The 16,550-nt window shown below is 43.1% G+C and overlaps 1 protein-coding gene across 8 annotated transcripts in view; it reads left to right on the plus strand.

Annotated features, from left to right (window-relative positions):
• The window catches only part of LOC147105264 (neuron navigator 1-like), a 632,986-nt gene that overhangs the window by 165,846 nt on the left and 450,590 nt on the right, over positions 1-16,550 (plus strand). For all 8 annotated transcript variants that reach the window (XR_015081721.1, XM_086011440.1, XM_086011441.1 and 5 more), the window contains one exon: positions 8,655-9,041. Coding sequence is in view for 7 of the 8 variants with exons in the window: in XM_086011440.1 (XP_085867566.1) it covers positions 8,655-9,041 (387 nt within the window). In the remaining variant the exon portion in view is untranslated. The remainder of the gene's footprint in view (positions 1-8,654; positions 9,042-16,550) is intronic.

Genomic DNA, 16,550 nt, shown 5'->3' on the forward strand with positions numbered 1-16,550 from the left:
GAAAGTCATATATCCAAATTGGCCGATGACACAAAGATAGGCGGCAGTGTAGATGAAAGCATAAATTTACAAAGGGATATTGATAGATTAAGTGAATGGGCAAAACTGTGGCAAATGGATTTCAATGTAAACAAATGTGAGGTCATCCACTTTGGGCCTAAAAAGGATAGAACAGGGTACTTTCTAAATGGTAAAAAGCTAAAAAAAACAGTGGAGGTCCAAAGAGACTTGGGGGTTCAGGTACATGGATAATTAAAATGTCACTAACAGGCACAGAAAATAATCAAAAAGGCTAATGGAATGCTGGCCTTTATATCTAGAGGACTAAAATACAAGGGGGTAGAAGTTATTCTGCAGCTGTACAAACCCTGGATAGACCACACCTGGAGTACTGTGAGCAGTTCTGGGCACCACACCTTAGGAAGAATATATTGGCCTTGGAGGGTGTGCAGCGTAGGTTTACCAGAATGATACCCAGACTTCAAGGGTTAAGTTACGAGGAAAGATTACACAAATTAGGGTTGTATTCCTTAGAATTTAAAAGGTTAAGGGATGATCTGATTGAAGTTTTCAAGATATTAAGAGGAACAGATAGGATAGATAGAAAGAAACTACTTCTGCTGGTTTGGGATTCTAGGACTAGGGGGCATAGTCTAAAAATTAGAGCCAGACCGTTCAGAAGTAAAATTAGGAAGCACCTCTACACACAAAGAGTGGTAGAAGTTTGGAACTCTCTTTCTTTGACAAATGGCAATTGATGCTAGATCAATTGTTAATTTTAAATCAGAGATTGATAGCCTTTTGTTAACCAAAGGTATTAAGGGATATGGGCCAAAGGCGGGTATATGGAGATAGATCACAGATCAGCCACGATCTCATTGAATGTCAGAACAGGCTTGAGGGGCTGAATGGCCAACTCCTGTTCCTGTGTTCCTAACTGACTATCCTCCTTTGGGGAGAGGAGAGCTAAGAAGACTCTTACTGGGAACAAATTGGTACCAAGGTGACACTGCTAATGATGTGAGATTTAAGCCAAGTCAACCCTCGAGTCGACATTGGCTTGTTCTCTCTACACAGATGCGGCCGGACCTGCTGTGATTTCCAGCAAAAAAAAAATGTTTTTTGTCTTTTTTTGTTTTTCATACAGCCCCCAGCATCTGCAATATTTGACCCCTTGTGACCCCACCTCATTGTTCTTTGATGTAATGTTTTCCTGACTGACCTGTTTGGACACCATTCACACCTTTGATTGCTGTGATTATCTCTCTGCCGAGGTGTGATAAATGGCAGTTGGCAAGATTACCTGTAAACATCTGACATTATTCTCTGACTATATAAGCTGTGTCTTTATGCATTTCTCCACTTCACCTGACGAAGGAGCAGTGCTCCGAAAGCTTGTGATTTCAAATAAAGCTGTTGGACTATAACCTGGTGTTGTGTGACTTCTTACATTTGTCCACCCCAGTCCAACTCCGGCATCTCCACACCAACCCTCTGTTGTACACTTAGTAATCCAAGACCTGAGCTAGATCCAGGGTGCTGTTAATGTTTTGGCCAGTTTGCCTAGTTAGTTTTGCAATTTTTCACTGGGAACTGGGATTCTTCCTACAGGTAATTCTGGAAGCCAATGTTATAATGGCTAGACTGGATAAACAGCAGAAATCATACCAGTGCTTTGTGCTGTTAAACTACCCAATTTTAGATAGATGAATTACAGCAGTACTCCTGCAAATACTTCAGAAACTGATACGCACCTAATTTGTCTGGCTTTAGGTAAGTCTTCCTTCATAGGCAGTCCCTCGGAACCGAGGATGACTTGCTTCCACATTAAAAATGAGTTTGCAGGTGACTGATGAGTCCAATGCGGGACCTACAGTCTCTGTCACAGGTGGGGCAGACGGTGGTTGAAGGGGCGGGTGGGTGGGGTGCTTGGGTTGACTTTCGCTCCTTGCGCTGCCTGCGCTTGGCTTCCGCTTGCTCCCGGCGAAGAGACTCGAGGTGTTCGGCGCCTTCCCGGATGCTTCTCCTCCACTTTGTGCGGTCTTGGGCCAGGGATTCCCAGGTGTCGGTGGGGATGTTACACTTTTTAAAGGAGGGTGTCCTTGAAGCGTTTCCTCTGCCCACCTGGGGCTCTCTTGCCATGCCAGAGCTTCGAGTAGAGCACTTGTTTTGGGAGTCTCGTATCGGGCATGCGGACAATGTGACCCATCCATCGGAGCTGATCGAGCGTGGTCAAAGCTTCGATGCTGGGGATGTTGGCCTGAGCAAGAACACTGACGTTGGTGCGCCTATCCTGCCAATGGATTTGCAGGATTACAGAGGCAAGTATCCTTACAGTGGGAGTGCAATCCATAATCAGATGTATATAAACTACTTCTGCGGCTTTCTCTGTTTACTTTGACGAAGAAGAATATTTGCATTTTATAGTGCCTTATCACATCAAAATGTCTCAAGTGATTTACACAATAAATGATTTTTTTGTAGTACCATAACTATTCTGCACCAGCAATGTCACACAAATAGCAATGAGATAAATGACCAGTTACTCTATATTATTTGGTGGGTGAATTATCAAAACAGAGACCCCCGGTTTTACATCTCAAGTAATGGATGCCACTGCAACAATCGTTCAGCACTCTACAGAAGTGTTAGTCTAGGTTAGGCCATTATGTCATTGTGTGGGGCTAAACCTAGAACTTTCTGACCCAGAGGCAAGATTGCGACCAATTAAGCCAAGCTGACATATATTGGGATTCTTAACCCTCATGATGATTTTTCATTCATGTCAGATACCTGACTGAACATTAAATAATAAGCTTTTATGAATGTAATTCCTGATGTCAATAAAGTCCCAATTTCTTGAGTTCTTGGGTGCCTATGCACAAGAGTTTTCATGGAAATATTTTTCTTCAGTACCTATGGAAAACTGGGCCCTACATGTTAAAAAGGGTTATTTAAGGTGCCTGTTACATGGGAGCTGCTTTTGTAGGTATCAAATTCTATATGGATTTGTCATTTTTTTATATTAAAGAGTGGAGTGGATGTACTGGGATGAAGTTAGTCAAGGGGATTCCCTTGGAGAACAGACTACCAGGAAACTGATTACAGGTCATCTGCATTTCAATTTTCAGTCTCTGCTGCGATGCCTATGAAATGAGTGGTGGCAATTTTCACACAGAATTAGTGTCAATTGTAAAAGTAGCAAAATGGACACTATGGGGAAAAATTCAGTTGTTCGCGCCTCCCGCTAGCGCCTTAAGAGGGCGCCAATTGGGGCGCAAAGCAACTAGAGGCCAGGCGCGACAATGTTTGTGCTGCTCGTGAAATTAACTAGACATTTTGCGGCGGCTCTAAACACTACCGCCACAATCTCCTGCGCCGGCAGATTGTGACGTCAGTCGAGTGCGCAATGCCCGTTAGCGCCCCGGACCGGATATTGAGTGGCGCCCCCTGCCTTACCGCCTGCTGCTAGCAACGAAGGTTGAGGGGAGCGTTATGCTGTCAGAAAGGGACTAGGGGAGCGCTATTTAAAGGCGACCGCTTCCTGCCTTTTTTTGTCTGCATTTTTGCACCACGCAGACTGAGAGGGAGAGACTTCTGGAGAGATTCAATGCTGTGTGAAGGAGTTTTGAGTACTGAGCAGCACTTTGCAGGTTTATTTTGATTTGCCCTTCCTTGCTTCGCCAGCGCTCTGAGGTAGCGCCTCACTCCTCGGCGTTTGCGCCTTAAGGCAGGTGTGAAGCGCCTGATTTAGCGCTCCAATCACCTCCAGGGGCGATAAAAGCCAAGTTTGCTGTTGGAGGCGATAATTAGCGCCAGGCGCTATACTTTGCGCACAGCCGATAACGGCGCCCCAAATGGGGCGATACCGAATTTTTCCCCCTATATTTGTTTGGATGTTAACATCAAATTGCATTATCTGAGTAAGAAACTGAATAGGCAGCAGAGTGGAAGCACCAGTTGAGCCAGATATTAGAGGCAGTAATGCTCCCTATTCTGGCATAGCCACACCTTTATCTCAACAGTGCAATATATCTCAGTTGGATATGGTTTTAATACCAATTGTAGACTAAAATCAATGGCCCAGTATTTGCGGTGGGTAATGACAGCGAACTACCAGCATTCGCCGTCATTACCCCTCTGAAACTGACCACAACTTCAGGATTTAGCGCATGCACATCTAAACGCGGAAGTCCTGAGGTTGCGGTCAGTCAGTCACTGCCCTGACACTGGCTGCGCTGTGCCCCCCCCCCCCCCTGCAAGCTGGCAATCAGTGTAACCACTGAAATTAGTGGAACTCACGAAAACTTGGGTTTTTCCGCGGTAATATCGCTGTTTAATACCCCATTAAATGTTAATCCTTGCTGATTTGTAATATATTTTTTAACAAGGCGGTCTTAAATTGCATTTCTATTTATTTCACAATGGACACTAAAGTACAGTTTGCATTTGTTAAACAAATGTTATGATCGACCTGGTGCAGCAAAATCCAAGCTATCTTCTTTGTATATATATTTATGAAAACAGCACCCAGAGAATAAAAGAATTACATCTGGTTGAATAATCTTCTGAGATTTATCTTCGAAGAGGAAGGGGCACAATACTGCAGGGTTTTAACCTGCCCATGCAAATGAACATTGTGTATAGTCAAAAGAAAATAAACAATCTCTTTACTGTAAATTATATTGTAATCAATATATACCACAACGGCTTTTGTTCTATTTATAGAAAACTTGGGCTGGCTGCCAAGTGGTGGGAAGACACTGTGGCGGTACCACTGGTTGCCCCTTACATTGAGACACATAATTCCCTTTAACTTACCTAACTGTATGTACTTAACTTACTTATGTATGTATAACTTACCTGTTGGGGCTGTTGCCCCTTTAACTTACCTGTTGGGCCATTGCCCCTTTAAGAGGCGACCTAACGCGCTGACGTCACGCATCACGTGACGCATGCGCGCCGGCCCGACTCGGTCTTCCAAGACGGCCGCCGGCACAGCCCGGCCTACCGCAACTTCGGCCGCATCGGCCAGCCAACGGGAGCGACGCGATCTCCCGCTCCCGTGGCAAGCACCGGCACAGCCTGACCTCGGCCTCAACGGCCAGCCTCCGTACCGGGGAGATGCACCGATGCAACGGCGCAGGTCACGTGACCGCCTAAGCACACGCGAACGTGCTGACGTCACGACGCGGTCACGTGACGCCCAAAGCGCGGGAACACACAGCAGAGCGTGATGACGTCATCACGCTCCCCACAGGACTGCGAACTCAGTCCTCGTGGAGTCCCCGCTGGGACAAGACCGACACCACGGTGCTCCTACAGTCAGCCATCTTACCTGCCATCTTACCTGATGTGATTAGCCTGTTGCTGTAAATAAACAACTTATTTATAGTTCGTCGAAGTCAAACTCTCTTATTTAGTGGCAATCTACACGAACCGCTACAACACTATTATTTGAAGGCTCCTCCATTGGGGGCACTTTGTCAGCAATTTTCTTGGTGACCTTTGGGTAGTCCAGTAGTGATGATGTGACTTATTGTGCTGGACATCAGAGGACTCAAGTAATCTCTGAAAAGCAATATCCCAAATCTGCATTGAGAAGTTCTGTTGGTTTTACACGAGTGTGGTGAGCAGGTTGATTAGACAACTGATTCCACCTCAATTGTGTAACAATATATAACACCATCATGTTATTGTGAATCTGGCTATTACCAGATTGCACAGCAGTCTTGTCACTTAGAACAGACCCATGCAGAATGGCAATGTCCTCCTTTGGCATCGACTGACACAAGATAGGCGTGTAGAAGATTCAACACCCGTCTGTTCAGGTTGCTGGGTGGCAACTGGTTTACCGTGGTCCACCATTCAACTTTTACAAGTCCACCTGGAGGATCTGTAATCTCTTGGAGCTCAGCAATACAGTCTGGACTCCAGATCTTGTGGGAATTCATTCTGGTCCTTCCTCCTAGCAAGAGGTTTAAAAATCTGCATGTATGGTGTCATCTTCATCTTCTAAAATGATGGTTGCCTTCTGCTCACAGTCAGTGCGCGATATAATGGGGTCATCTGCGAAGACATAAAAGATAGAAACTCCAAAAATCAGCAGGCTGCGATTCCAGCTGTTAGGCCAGAATAGTGCCTACCAGTGCCCACCAGACTTTGTGGGGTCAGTGGGTGGTTACCTTTGCATGGGGCTGGTGGATGGCCACGCATTACTAGCACATTTCTAGCACTTGCTGCCGCAAGTTGGAAAATCTGGCACCCACCCTCCATTGGGGAGGACTGCACCCCTGCCCCCCAAGACATCCATCCAGCTCCTCCATGACCGTTATGTAAAGGGATTAACTTTTTCTTTTAAAGTTACCTTTAGAAGTTCAGACCGCGTCCCTGGCCTCACCCCTTCCCCCCTCCCCAGTGGCAACCATTTGTGATATCTGAGGTTGGTGTCTCTCTCACCTCTCTCATGTACCAGCCTTCAGTAATACAACCAGTCCCTTCTGAGTTAGGAAAGAGGAACTCCCAGCATAAGGAGTCCCTGCCCTCAGCTTCATTTCCTTGGTATCATTGACCTCGTAAGGGGTGTGCAGAGCTGGAAACCAGACCATTTGGCCACAAAAGGACTTTTGTGATTAAATAGTTCTTTTTTTCCCCTTCACATCTGAAGTTCTCTGTTCTGTCGTATCAAATAGTTCAGACTAATAAAACATTATCACATGGTGGGTAGATTCGCAAATTAGGACCTTTAGTCACAAAAATGGACTGTAAGCATCTTAGAAGGCCAACCAGGAAGTCCCGGAGCAAGTCCCTGCCTGTTTCCAGTCACTTTCACCGGAGTCTCACAGATATTTGGGGACATTTTCTTGGGATGCAATGAATGAAGAAGTGCGCAACACTTTATTAGTTGTGGATTGTAAGATTTTATTAGATTTATTTGATGGCATGCATATCCTGTGACGATGGACTTAGTAAACTTTACAGCAACAATAGGGTTTCTGATTGCAAGTAACATTTCCTACATTTACTATATTCTGGAACAGTCTCTGAGGAGGTGCTGGTCATCAGATTCAGATTCAGATTAGATTTATTTGCCATATGTAACAAGTACAATGGAATACTTGTTCCCCGTAGGGACGCGTCAGCTATACATACAGCGCCGCGTTCATCATTGCACCTATGCTTAAGTACCTGCACTGTGATTTTCTCTGGCCTTGCTGATGTTTTCTTGTTTACCTTTTATGATCTGATTGTTTAATTTGGATCTTTTTGTTTTCTTCCAATTTACATGATTCACTCTTGTTTGGTTTTCGAATGATTCATTTTTTTAAATTGCATTGCTCCATGCCTTAGTGCAGATAGACAGCATCAATAATGATATGTCTAAGCTGTGCAGAAAAGATTCTTTCCTTTCATATATTTTCTAATGAGGGCACAAAGTTTTATATTGTTGTTTCCTTCCTACTGTTTCCACTTTTACCATCAATTTAATATCATAAAACTTTCACAAATTGTTTATTTGCAGGAGTAAATGTGGGAAATCAACCAGCATCTGAGTGTATGGCTTGAATTACCAATGATTATTTAAATAAAATCACTGAAGCTAAAAATCAGTTTGCCATCAACTATGCACAGAACCTCTACATGCAGCAGTTTCAAAATAGGCCCTGCAATTCAGATATTATCTGATAGTGTTAATTATTAATTCTTTGATTTCACATTATTTTAAATATGCATGGCGAATCTACTAGTTTGCTATCTTTTTTAAAATAACTACTGTACATATAAACATGACGGATTGCAATTTATTTAATACTTCCAGCAACATTTTCTTGCTGCCTTCTTTTCTTTCAAAATGATGTTGTCTTTCATTCTGAAAAAAAGGGAGAACAGGCCATAGTTTCCTCTAGGAAATCTGACCCTGAATGTTGCTCCTTATTTACCAAATAGAAAGCAAGAAGAAATAATTACCCTTTACATAGTGTCTTTCACATCCACAGGACATCCACATCCACAGGAAGCACGGTGGCATAGTGGTTAGCACTGTTGCCTCACAGCGCCAGGGACCCGGGTTCGAATCCGGCCTCGGGGGACTGTCTGTGTGGAGTTTGCACATTCTCCCCGTGTTTGCGTGGGTTTTCTCCGGGTGCTCCGGTTTCCTCCCACAGTCCAAAGATGTGCGGGTTAGGTTGATTGGCTGTGATAAATTGACCCTTAGTGTTAGGGGGGGATTAAATACGTGGGGATAGGGTGGGATATGTGTTGGTGTAGGGGTTACGGGGATCGGGTGGGATATGTGTTGGTGCAGGCTCGATGGGCCGAAATGGCCTCTATCTGCACTGTGGGGTTTCTGTGATTCTGTGATCCCACTGTGCTATAAAGGCAAGGAATTACTTTTGCATTTTAGTCACTTGTTTTGTAGAAAGTAGACTTGTGTGATTAAATAGTTCTTTTTTCCCCAGAGATATGAGGTTCTCTATTTTGTCATATCTAATAGCTCAGACTAATAAAACATATCACATGGCAGGCAGATTAGTAAATCAGGCAGAGCTTTAAGCATCTTAGCTGCTTTCTCAGTTGCAGCTCCCTTTGCGTGTTTATATTTGTTTCTTAAAAATGTATCCGTATTCATTTCTTGTCTATTATTTTCTTTGCAGTTCTTTAGATACAGCCTTTGACAGTGACATAAGCGCTGAAGTGAATGCCAGAGGCCGTGGCACAAGTTTGTCTAATCGATCTTCACCATTGTCCTGGCGATACGGCCAAGCAAGTCCACGTCTTCAGGCAGGAGATGCACCTTCTGTAGGCAGCGGATGCCAGTCTGGAGGAAATTCGGGCTGGTTTGTTCGAGGAGACACCTCTCATTACTCACACACCATGCCCATGCGGAGTTCCAGTAAATCGTGTAACATTTCTCGCTTGGACTTGGATTCTCTGGATGCTGATGATGTGGACCTGAAGTCCATCAGTGCTGATATGTCTGGCTATATGAGTGACAGTGATTTGTTGGGGAAGACGATGAATGATGATGACATTACAACTGGGTAAGTTGGAATTTACTTTTGCAACTTACCAATGGGATCGGCTTTAAAACTGTTTTTGAAGTTGTTTTGACATAAATAATGACTTTTTAGCGAATGACTACCACATGTTAATTATAATGAATATTATGTTGCAGGAAAGTGATGTTGGTGTGTCATTTGAGTTTTAATTTTAGTAGCTGTGTGTTTAAGTTGTTTAGTGTTTGTCCTTTGTATAGTCAGTTAAATCAAGTTTCATGCAGAGTTGAGAATATTTCAGTTTCTATTGTTTTACTGATGATAAATATGTATGCACAGTATGACTGAATTAAAGTTAAGTTAGCAAGACTATTTGGCCATAAGAAAATAGAGCACATAAAAATATGAATCATTTTAATTACAACAAAAGTGTACCAAAATTCCAGAAGATAAATGATACATAATTAGAATAAATTAGAGCTTTGTAATATTCATTACAAGCTATGATGGCTAATTAAAGGTAGCAAGAAATTGTTTGCTTAATTGAGAAAGGATGTGGTGTAGGGAGAAGAAAAATACATCGTCAGCATCGGTTTAGAGTTTTAATCTGAAAATGTGAGTGGTACTGAAGTGATTTTACGTAAGATTTAAGTAAATGAAGAAATTTTGATTCACTGAAAGCCACTCTGGCATTTAGGTTACAAGCTTTGTTCTGTAGTGAATCCAGTATGATTTCAGTTTTGCAGTGGCATTTGCAGCATCCTCCTACCAAACCAAAAGATGATCCCTCAGGCCATTGCTTTTATACTTGTCCAGTACCACTGGTTGGCCTGGCTCAATTTAATATTCAATTTGTCTTTATCCTTTAGAAAACAATCTGTGACATAATATGTGCACTTATCTAAAAGAAGAAAAATGCTTCTACGCTCTTACTGAGGCAGCACTGTCTTGTGTTAAATATGGAAAAGTTCAGAATTACTAGCTTGATTGTATTGAGTAATTGAATCGCAAGCTTTTTTTTGTCTTCTTCCCCCTCCCCCTAAAATAAAGTTCAATATATTGCCCTCCTATGCCAGATGTTCCCAAGCCACGAGGGCGGGCAGCCTGTTGAAGAGCAGCTGCTGGAAGGTCTGTAGGAGTAGCACTCATTGACTTAGCCTCATGTTGTTTTGTTCTTTTTCTCCTTCCCTGGGGACAGCCCTTTGCCTCAGTCCTGTATGATCTCCAGATGGCTTAAGAGGTTACTATCTGGGGAAGCTTGGGGAAAGCCATCTTGTTCTACTGTTCCGTGATATAACCCTATGGTGCAGTAACAATTTGCATAAGAAATGAACAAAAACTCCTAATAATAGTCACATTTCTTATTTCAAAGCAACGTCCCAACTTAGTAAGAAAATAATCATGAAATAATGTGAAGTACCGCTCAATATTATTGCGTTAATTATTTCTGACAAACTTGTTTTAAATGTTAATGTGCGATTTCCGGAAGGGTTTAGAAGTGTACTGAAGAAACACTTCAGTAGATTGTTCTTGAAAGGTGGCAAGAAAATGATCTCATTCTGGTAATTACACATAAATAAATAAGCTAACTGTGGAGCCTCTTTAAAAACTCAGTCAGTTTTCATACTCCCTTTTTGTTTTCATTGCATAGTTTTTGAATTATTCCTTTTCTGCAATGGATTCTTTCACTGAATGGGCATTTCTTCCTTCACCAATATTAATTCCTGGTAGGGAGTTTAAGTGAGCAAAGCAAGTGCAGTTTACCATTCAGTGTCCCTGATCCGCTCAGGGATGTGCCTCCCTTCCAATTTCCTGCTTCTGATTAAAGTGAGGAACTGAATATGATGGGGGGGGGGGGGCGGTTGGGTGGTGGTGGTATTTTGAAGCAAGGACCTGACACCTGCAGCTTGATGCTCACATGTATTACTGCACATTCTTGGTGTATTCGTAGTCAGTTCAGATAAGTTCAAAAATTGTGTCTAAACCTAAATCATGTGGACCTGTTCTTTCTTCAAATTAGTTTTGATATTGATCAATGGCTATTTCTATTCCAAAATAAGTCTCAAAGGGCACAGTATAAGTCACTGCCTTGTTAAGTAATCCCAGTAAAAAAAATTGTGTTTAGCAATTTCGCAAAAGGAGTGTTCAGAATTCGGAATTTAGATTAACGGGGTAATTTTCGGAGTATGACTAGAACTTCACCCTCTACCAATGCATGTAAGAAAATTGCAGACATGCTTTACTGTCTCTGGCATGTACTTGGAAAATTTAAGCCGAGCATTTTTAGGGTGTTCAAGCCCATGAGACAGTGCGCTCTTGTGCTATTGAAATGTGAGGGATCTCACTGTTGGAGACATTCATGCCATTAATTTGAGCTGGATTCAAACCCAAATCTCATCATGCTAGCCCTGTTCCTACTGACAGTTTCTTAATACAGCTTACAGTCTGAAATGTCAATTTACTTTTAGGAATTACTAGATCAGTCATGTATTGTAAGGACAGGTGATAATTATAATGAGAATGCTGCCTGGTTAAATTAAAATATCTTGCCTGTAAGATTCACATAATGATTTCATCAATTACTTTTTTAATATTTGTATATGCATGAGTAATTCTTAAATGCTTAGAACCTCAAATGTAATTTGCTATAACTAACAACTGGTTGAGATTGGCAGCTTCTTATCTGGTGGAAGTATGGAATTTGAACCTCTCAGTTCATTGTGCAGTAGTTGACTTGTATGGTGCCCACCAGATCACCTCCAAAGTTGACAGTTTAATGTTGCATTTATAAAAATTGTGATTTTAAATTGATGGGATATGGGCATCGCTGGCAAGGCCTGCATTTATTACCCATCCCTAGTTGCCCTTGAGAAGGTGGTGGTGAGCCACCTTCTTGAACTGCTGCAGTCCGTGTGGTGAAGGTACTCCCACAGTGCTGTTAGGTAGGGAGTTCCAGGATTTTGACCCAGCGATGACGAACGATCGGCGATATACTTCTGAGTCAGGATGGTGAGTGACTTGGATGGAAACTTGGAGGTGGTGGTGTTCCCATGCGCCTGCTGCCCTTGTCCTTCTAGGTGGAAAAGGTCATGGGTTTAGGAGTGCTGCTGAAGATGCCTTGGCGAGTTGCTGCAGTGCATCTTGTAGCTGGTACACACTGCAGCCACGGTATGCCGGTGGTGGAGGGAGTGAATGTTTAAGGTGGTGGATGGGGTGCCAAGCAAGCAGGCTGCTTTGTCCTGGATGGTGTGGAGCTTCTTGAGTGTTGTTGGAGCTGCACTCATCCAGGCAAGTGGAGAGTATTCCATCACACTCCTTACTTGTGCCTTGTAGATGGTGGAAAGGCTTTGGGGAGTCAGGAGGTGAGACACTTGCCGCAGAATTCCTAGCCTCTGACCTGCTCTTGTTGCCACAGTGGCTGGTCCAGTTAAGTTTCTGGTCAATGGTGACCCCCAGGATGTTGATGGTGGGGGATTCGGCGATGCTAATTCTGTTGAATGTCATGGGGCGGTGGTTAGACTCTCGCTTGTTAGAGATAGTCATTGCCTGGCACTTGTGTGGCGCGAATGTTACCTGCCATTTATCAGCCCAAGCCTGAACATTTTGTTCATTATCTGAGGAGTTGGGAATGGCACTGAACACTGTGCAGTCATCAGCGAACATCCCTATTTCTGACCTTATGTTGGAGGGAAGGTCGTTGATGAAGCAGCTGAAGATGGTTGGGCCTAGGACACTGCCCTGAGGAACTCCAGCAGTGATGTCCTGGGGCTGTGATGATTGACCTCCAACCACCACAACCATCTTCTTTTGTGCTAGGTATGACTCCAGCCAATAGAGAGTTTTCCCCCCCGATTCCCATTGACTTCAGTTTTACTAGGGTTCCTTGATGCCACACTCGGTCAAATGTTGCCTTGATGTCAAGGGCAGTCACTCTCACCTCACCTCTGGAATTCAGCTCCTTTGTCCATGTTTGGACCAAGGCTGTGATGAGGTCAGGAGCTGAATGGTCTTGGCGGAACCTAAACTGGGCATCAGTGAGCAGGTTGTTGGTAAGTCAGTGCTGTTGATAGCACTGTCGATGACACCTTCCATCACTTTGCTGATGATTGATGGGGCGGTAATTGGCTGCATTGGATTTGTCCTGCTTTTTGTGGACAGGACATACCTGGCTAGTTTTCCACATTGTCGGATAGATGCCAGTGTTGTAGCTGTACTGGAACAGCTTGGCGAGAGGCGCGGCTAGTTCTGAAGCACAAGTCTTCAGCACGACAGCCGGGATGTTGTCAGGGCCCATAGCCTTTGCTGTATCCAATGCACTCAGCCGCTTCTTGATATCACGTGGAGTAAATCGAATTGGCTGAAGACTGGCTTCAGTGATGGTGGGGACCTCAGGACTAGGCCGATATGGATCATCCACTCGGCCCTTCTGGGTGAAGATGGTTGCAAACACTTCAGCCTTGTCTTTTGCATTCACGTGCTTGGCTCCACCATCATTGAGGATGGGGATATTCATGGAGCCTCCTCCTCCCGTTAGTTGTTTAATGGTCCACCACCATTCGCGACTGGATGTGGCAGGACTGCAGAGCTTTGATCTGATCCATTGATTGTGGGATCGCTTAGTCCTGTCTATAGCTTGCTGCTTCCGCATTTTAGCATGCATGAAGTCCTGTGTTGCAGCTTCCCCAGGTTGGCACCTCATTTTTAGATTCGCCTGGTGCTGCTCCTGGCATGCTCTGTTACACTCCCCATTGAACCAGGGTTAGTCCCTGGCTTGATGATAATGGTGGAGTGAGGGATATGCCGGGCCATGAGGTTACAGATTGTCGTGGAATATAATTCTGCTGCTGCTGATGGCCCACAGCGCCTCATGGATGCCCAGTGTTGAACTGCTACAACTGTTCTGAATCTATCCCATTTAGCACAGTGGTAGTGCCAAACAAAACGATGGAGGGTGTCCTCAGTGTGAAGACGGGACTTCATCTCCACAATGACTGTGCGGTGGTCACTGCTACCAATGCTGTCATGGACAGATGTATCTGCGACAGATAGCTGGGTGAGGGCGAGGTCAAGTAGGTTTTTCCCTCATGTTGGTTCTCTCACCTCCTGTCGCAGGCCCAGATTGGCATCTATGTCCTTCAGGACTCGGCCAGCTCAGTCAGTAGAGGTGCTACCGAGCCACTCTTGGTGATGGACATTGAATTCCCCCACCCAGAGTACCTTTAGTGTGCTAGCTGCTCTCACTGGAGTTAAATGAATAAATAGATGTTTTGTAGATGTATGATTAAAAACAACTGACTGAGAATTCTTTACTACAGTAGTACATTTTGTAGTAAGTACACCAGATGCATTAACTATTTTACTTAAAATCTCTACATTTAATTTTATATCTGAGGTTATACTGTGTGAAAATGGGTTTAGAATATTCTCAAAATAGAGACAAGAATTTAGAAATGTTAGTATAATTATGATATTATGACAGGGATGTAGGTTCTCTACAGTAGGACCTCATCCTATGAAAGTAACCTGGATTGGATACATTCACTGGATTGGGAATTTGGTTGGACCAGAGTTGCAAGATATGGTCTTGTGCCAAACTTTGGCTTACTAAATGTCTACATTTAACAAAGGTCTCCCAGACCCAGAGACCCATCCTCCAGCATATGGTCTGTCCACCAATGAGGGAACAGTGCCAAGGTCGGACCAGCCAGAACCCAAAATTCAAATAGTTGAACTTAGTCAGCATTACTACTCTGACAAACATTCATGGAAAATACAATGAAGGAGGATAAGTCACTAGAGCTGGGACTTGTTAAGTACTGTGAAGTTCTAGTCTACATGATAAGTTCCCAGTATTAACAATTCTATCAGGGAGAAATAATGATTACCTATACAGAGCAAAGGAAAAATAGAGGGAAAGTCCCATATGTATTTTTGTGGGCCTCAAACAGCTGATTACATAGCAGTGGCAGGGGAAACTTAGAAACACCTTGTGGGCACACTTGTCTGCCAGGATATGTTCATAGCACATGAAGAGCCAAGGCGGGGTGGGGGAGAAAATATATAATAATAACTTCCAAAAAGTATGCATAGCTGTCGTGCATTAATTCACTGGCCTGCAATCAGATTTATACTTGTGTTGTTCAGTATGGACCACTCCGTATTGTATCTGTTATAGCCATAGTGCAAAGAAATGATAAGGTACAGTAGGTGACATCTGCCCGCAGTGTTACTATCTAATCTATTTGAATTGATGCCTAAATCCTTTTTAGTTCCGAAAACACTTTAAGGCCAGCAAATTATGTATCCAGATCATTATGCATCTCGTTGCTGATCCTGAAGCCCAACTCTAACATTTTAGAGACCAACACTTGACAGCAATTTGCACTTTGGATATGGTATGTAACATATGTTGTACAATCCCACAATGTAATGTTGTTGGAATGTGCTTATCATTTCAGACACTTGGCCCATTGTGACTGTTGTTTGGAGTTTCAATTACTGTCTAATGCTGTTGCTTACTTCATTTGTAGGTGTACTACTTTTTTGGGGGAGAAATGCTAGGCATCAGCAGGGAAAGAAAGGAACAATATATATTACGGAATTTGATGGAAAATAGAATTAGATTCCAAGTGCGGTTACTGTAAAAATGCTACTACATCTTGCTTCACAGATTCAAAGTAATGGATAAAAAGCTCTGAAAACACAAACAAGTGCTGCTTTGTAAGAGCTCTATTTTCTGAAATCAATCGAAAATGAAGCCTTGCAATTTGCAGTGTGCTGGTGGCATCATTGGTATGCCACAGCAATTGTTTGGGAAGTTCGAGTCCTCAATCAGGACTATCGAATTAGCTGATCTTGTAATTTTTTTATCATAGGGTACTAAAAGAAGTGGTTTGCAGTAAAATGATGACTTTTCATGGTTACCCGCAAGCAAAAAAGTTCAGTGGGTTTACTCAAAGACCTCTTTGAATTAATCAGATGAAGGGATGCTTAAGCCCGAAGCAAATTGAATGCTCACTAGGCGTCCCAGGACAATATGAGTTGGGGGTGTATGTAATGGAAAATAATTGCAGTCCTTAAATTAATCAAGCAAGTCAGAATTAGTGAATGAGTGAATAGGACATTGTTACTTCTTCCAGACTATTAATACTATTTAGAGAAATGTTAATTAGTGAGAAGGCCAGTTTGTGCAATGTAATAATGCTGACCAAGTTTGTTCTGTTTAGGACGAGATAAACATCTTTGAAACAGGAGTGCCTTTGTACATGCATATGAATTTAAAATACCTGTCTGTGAAAAGCTCTATTACCAAAGTAGATCCCTTTTAAAGGCAATATATAATTTTCCATAGGTGAATAATATCAGTGATGCATTTTATGCAGTGGCAGTGCTGATCTCGGCTGTTCAGCACTGAATTCCTGCCATCTGCACACCCTGAAATCCAGGGCGAAAGCAACAGTGGGATCAGCACAAATCATCTGTCCCTTCAAAGATAGATTGTTAGAAATAATGGTGATCACCAGCATATTATACCTTCATTAACAGCTCTGTGTA

Source organism: Somniosus microcephalus, chromosome 18 (genome assembly GCF_052327205.1).
Source record: "Somniosus microcephalus isolate GS21.2 chromosome 18, FLI_Smic_1.0, whole genome shotgun sequence".
NCBI lineage: Eukaryota > Metazoa > Chordata > Chondrichthyes > Squaliformes > Somniosidae > Somniosus > Somniosus microcephalus.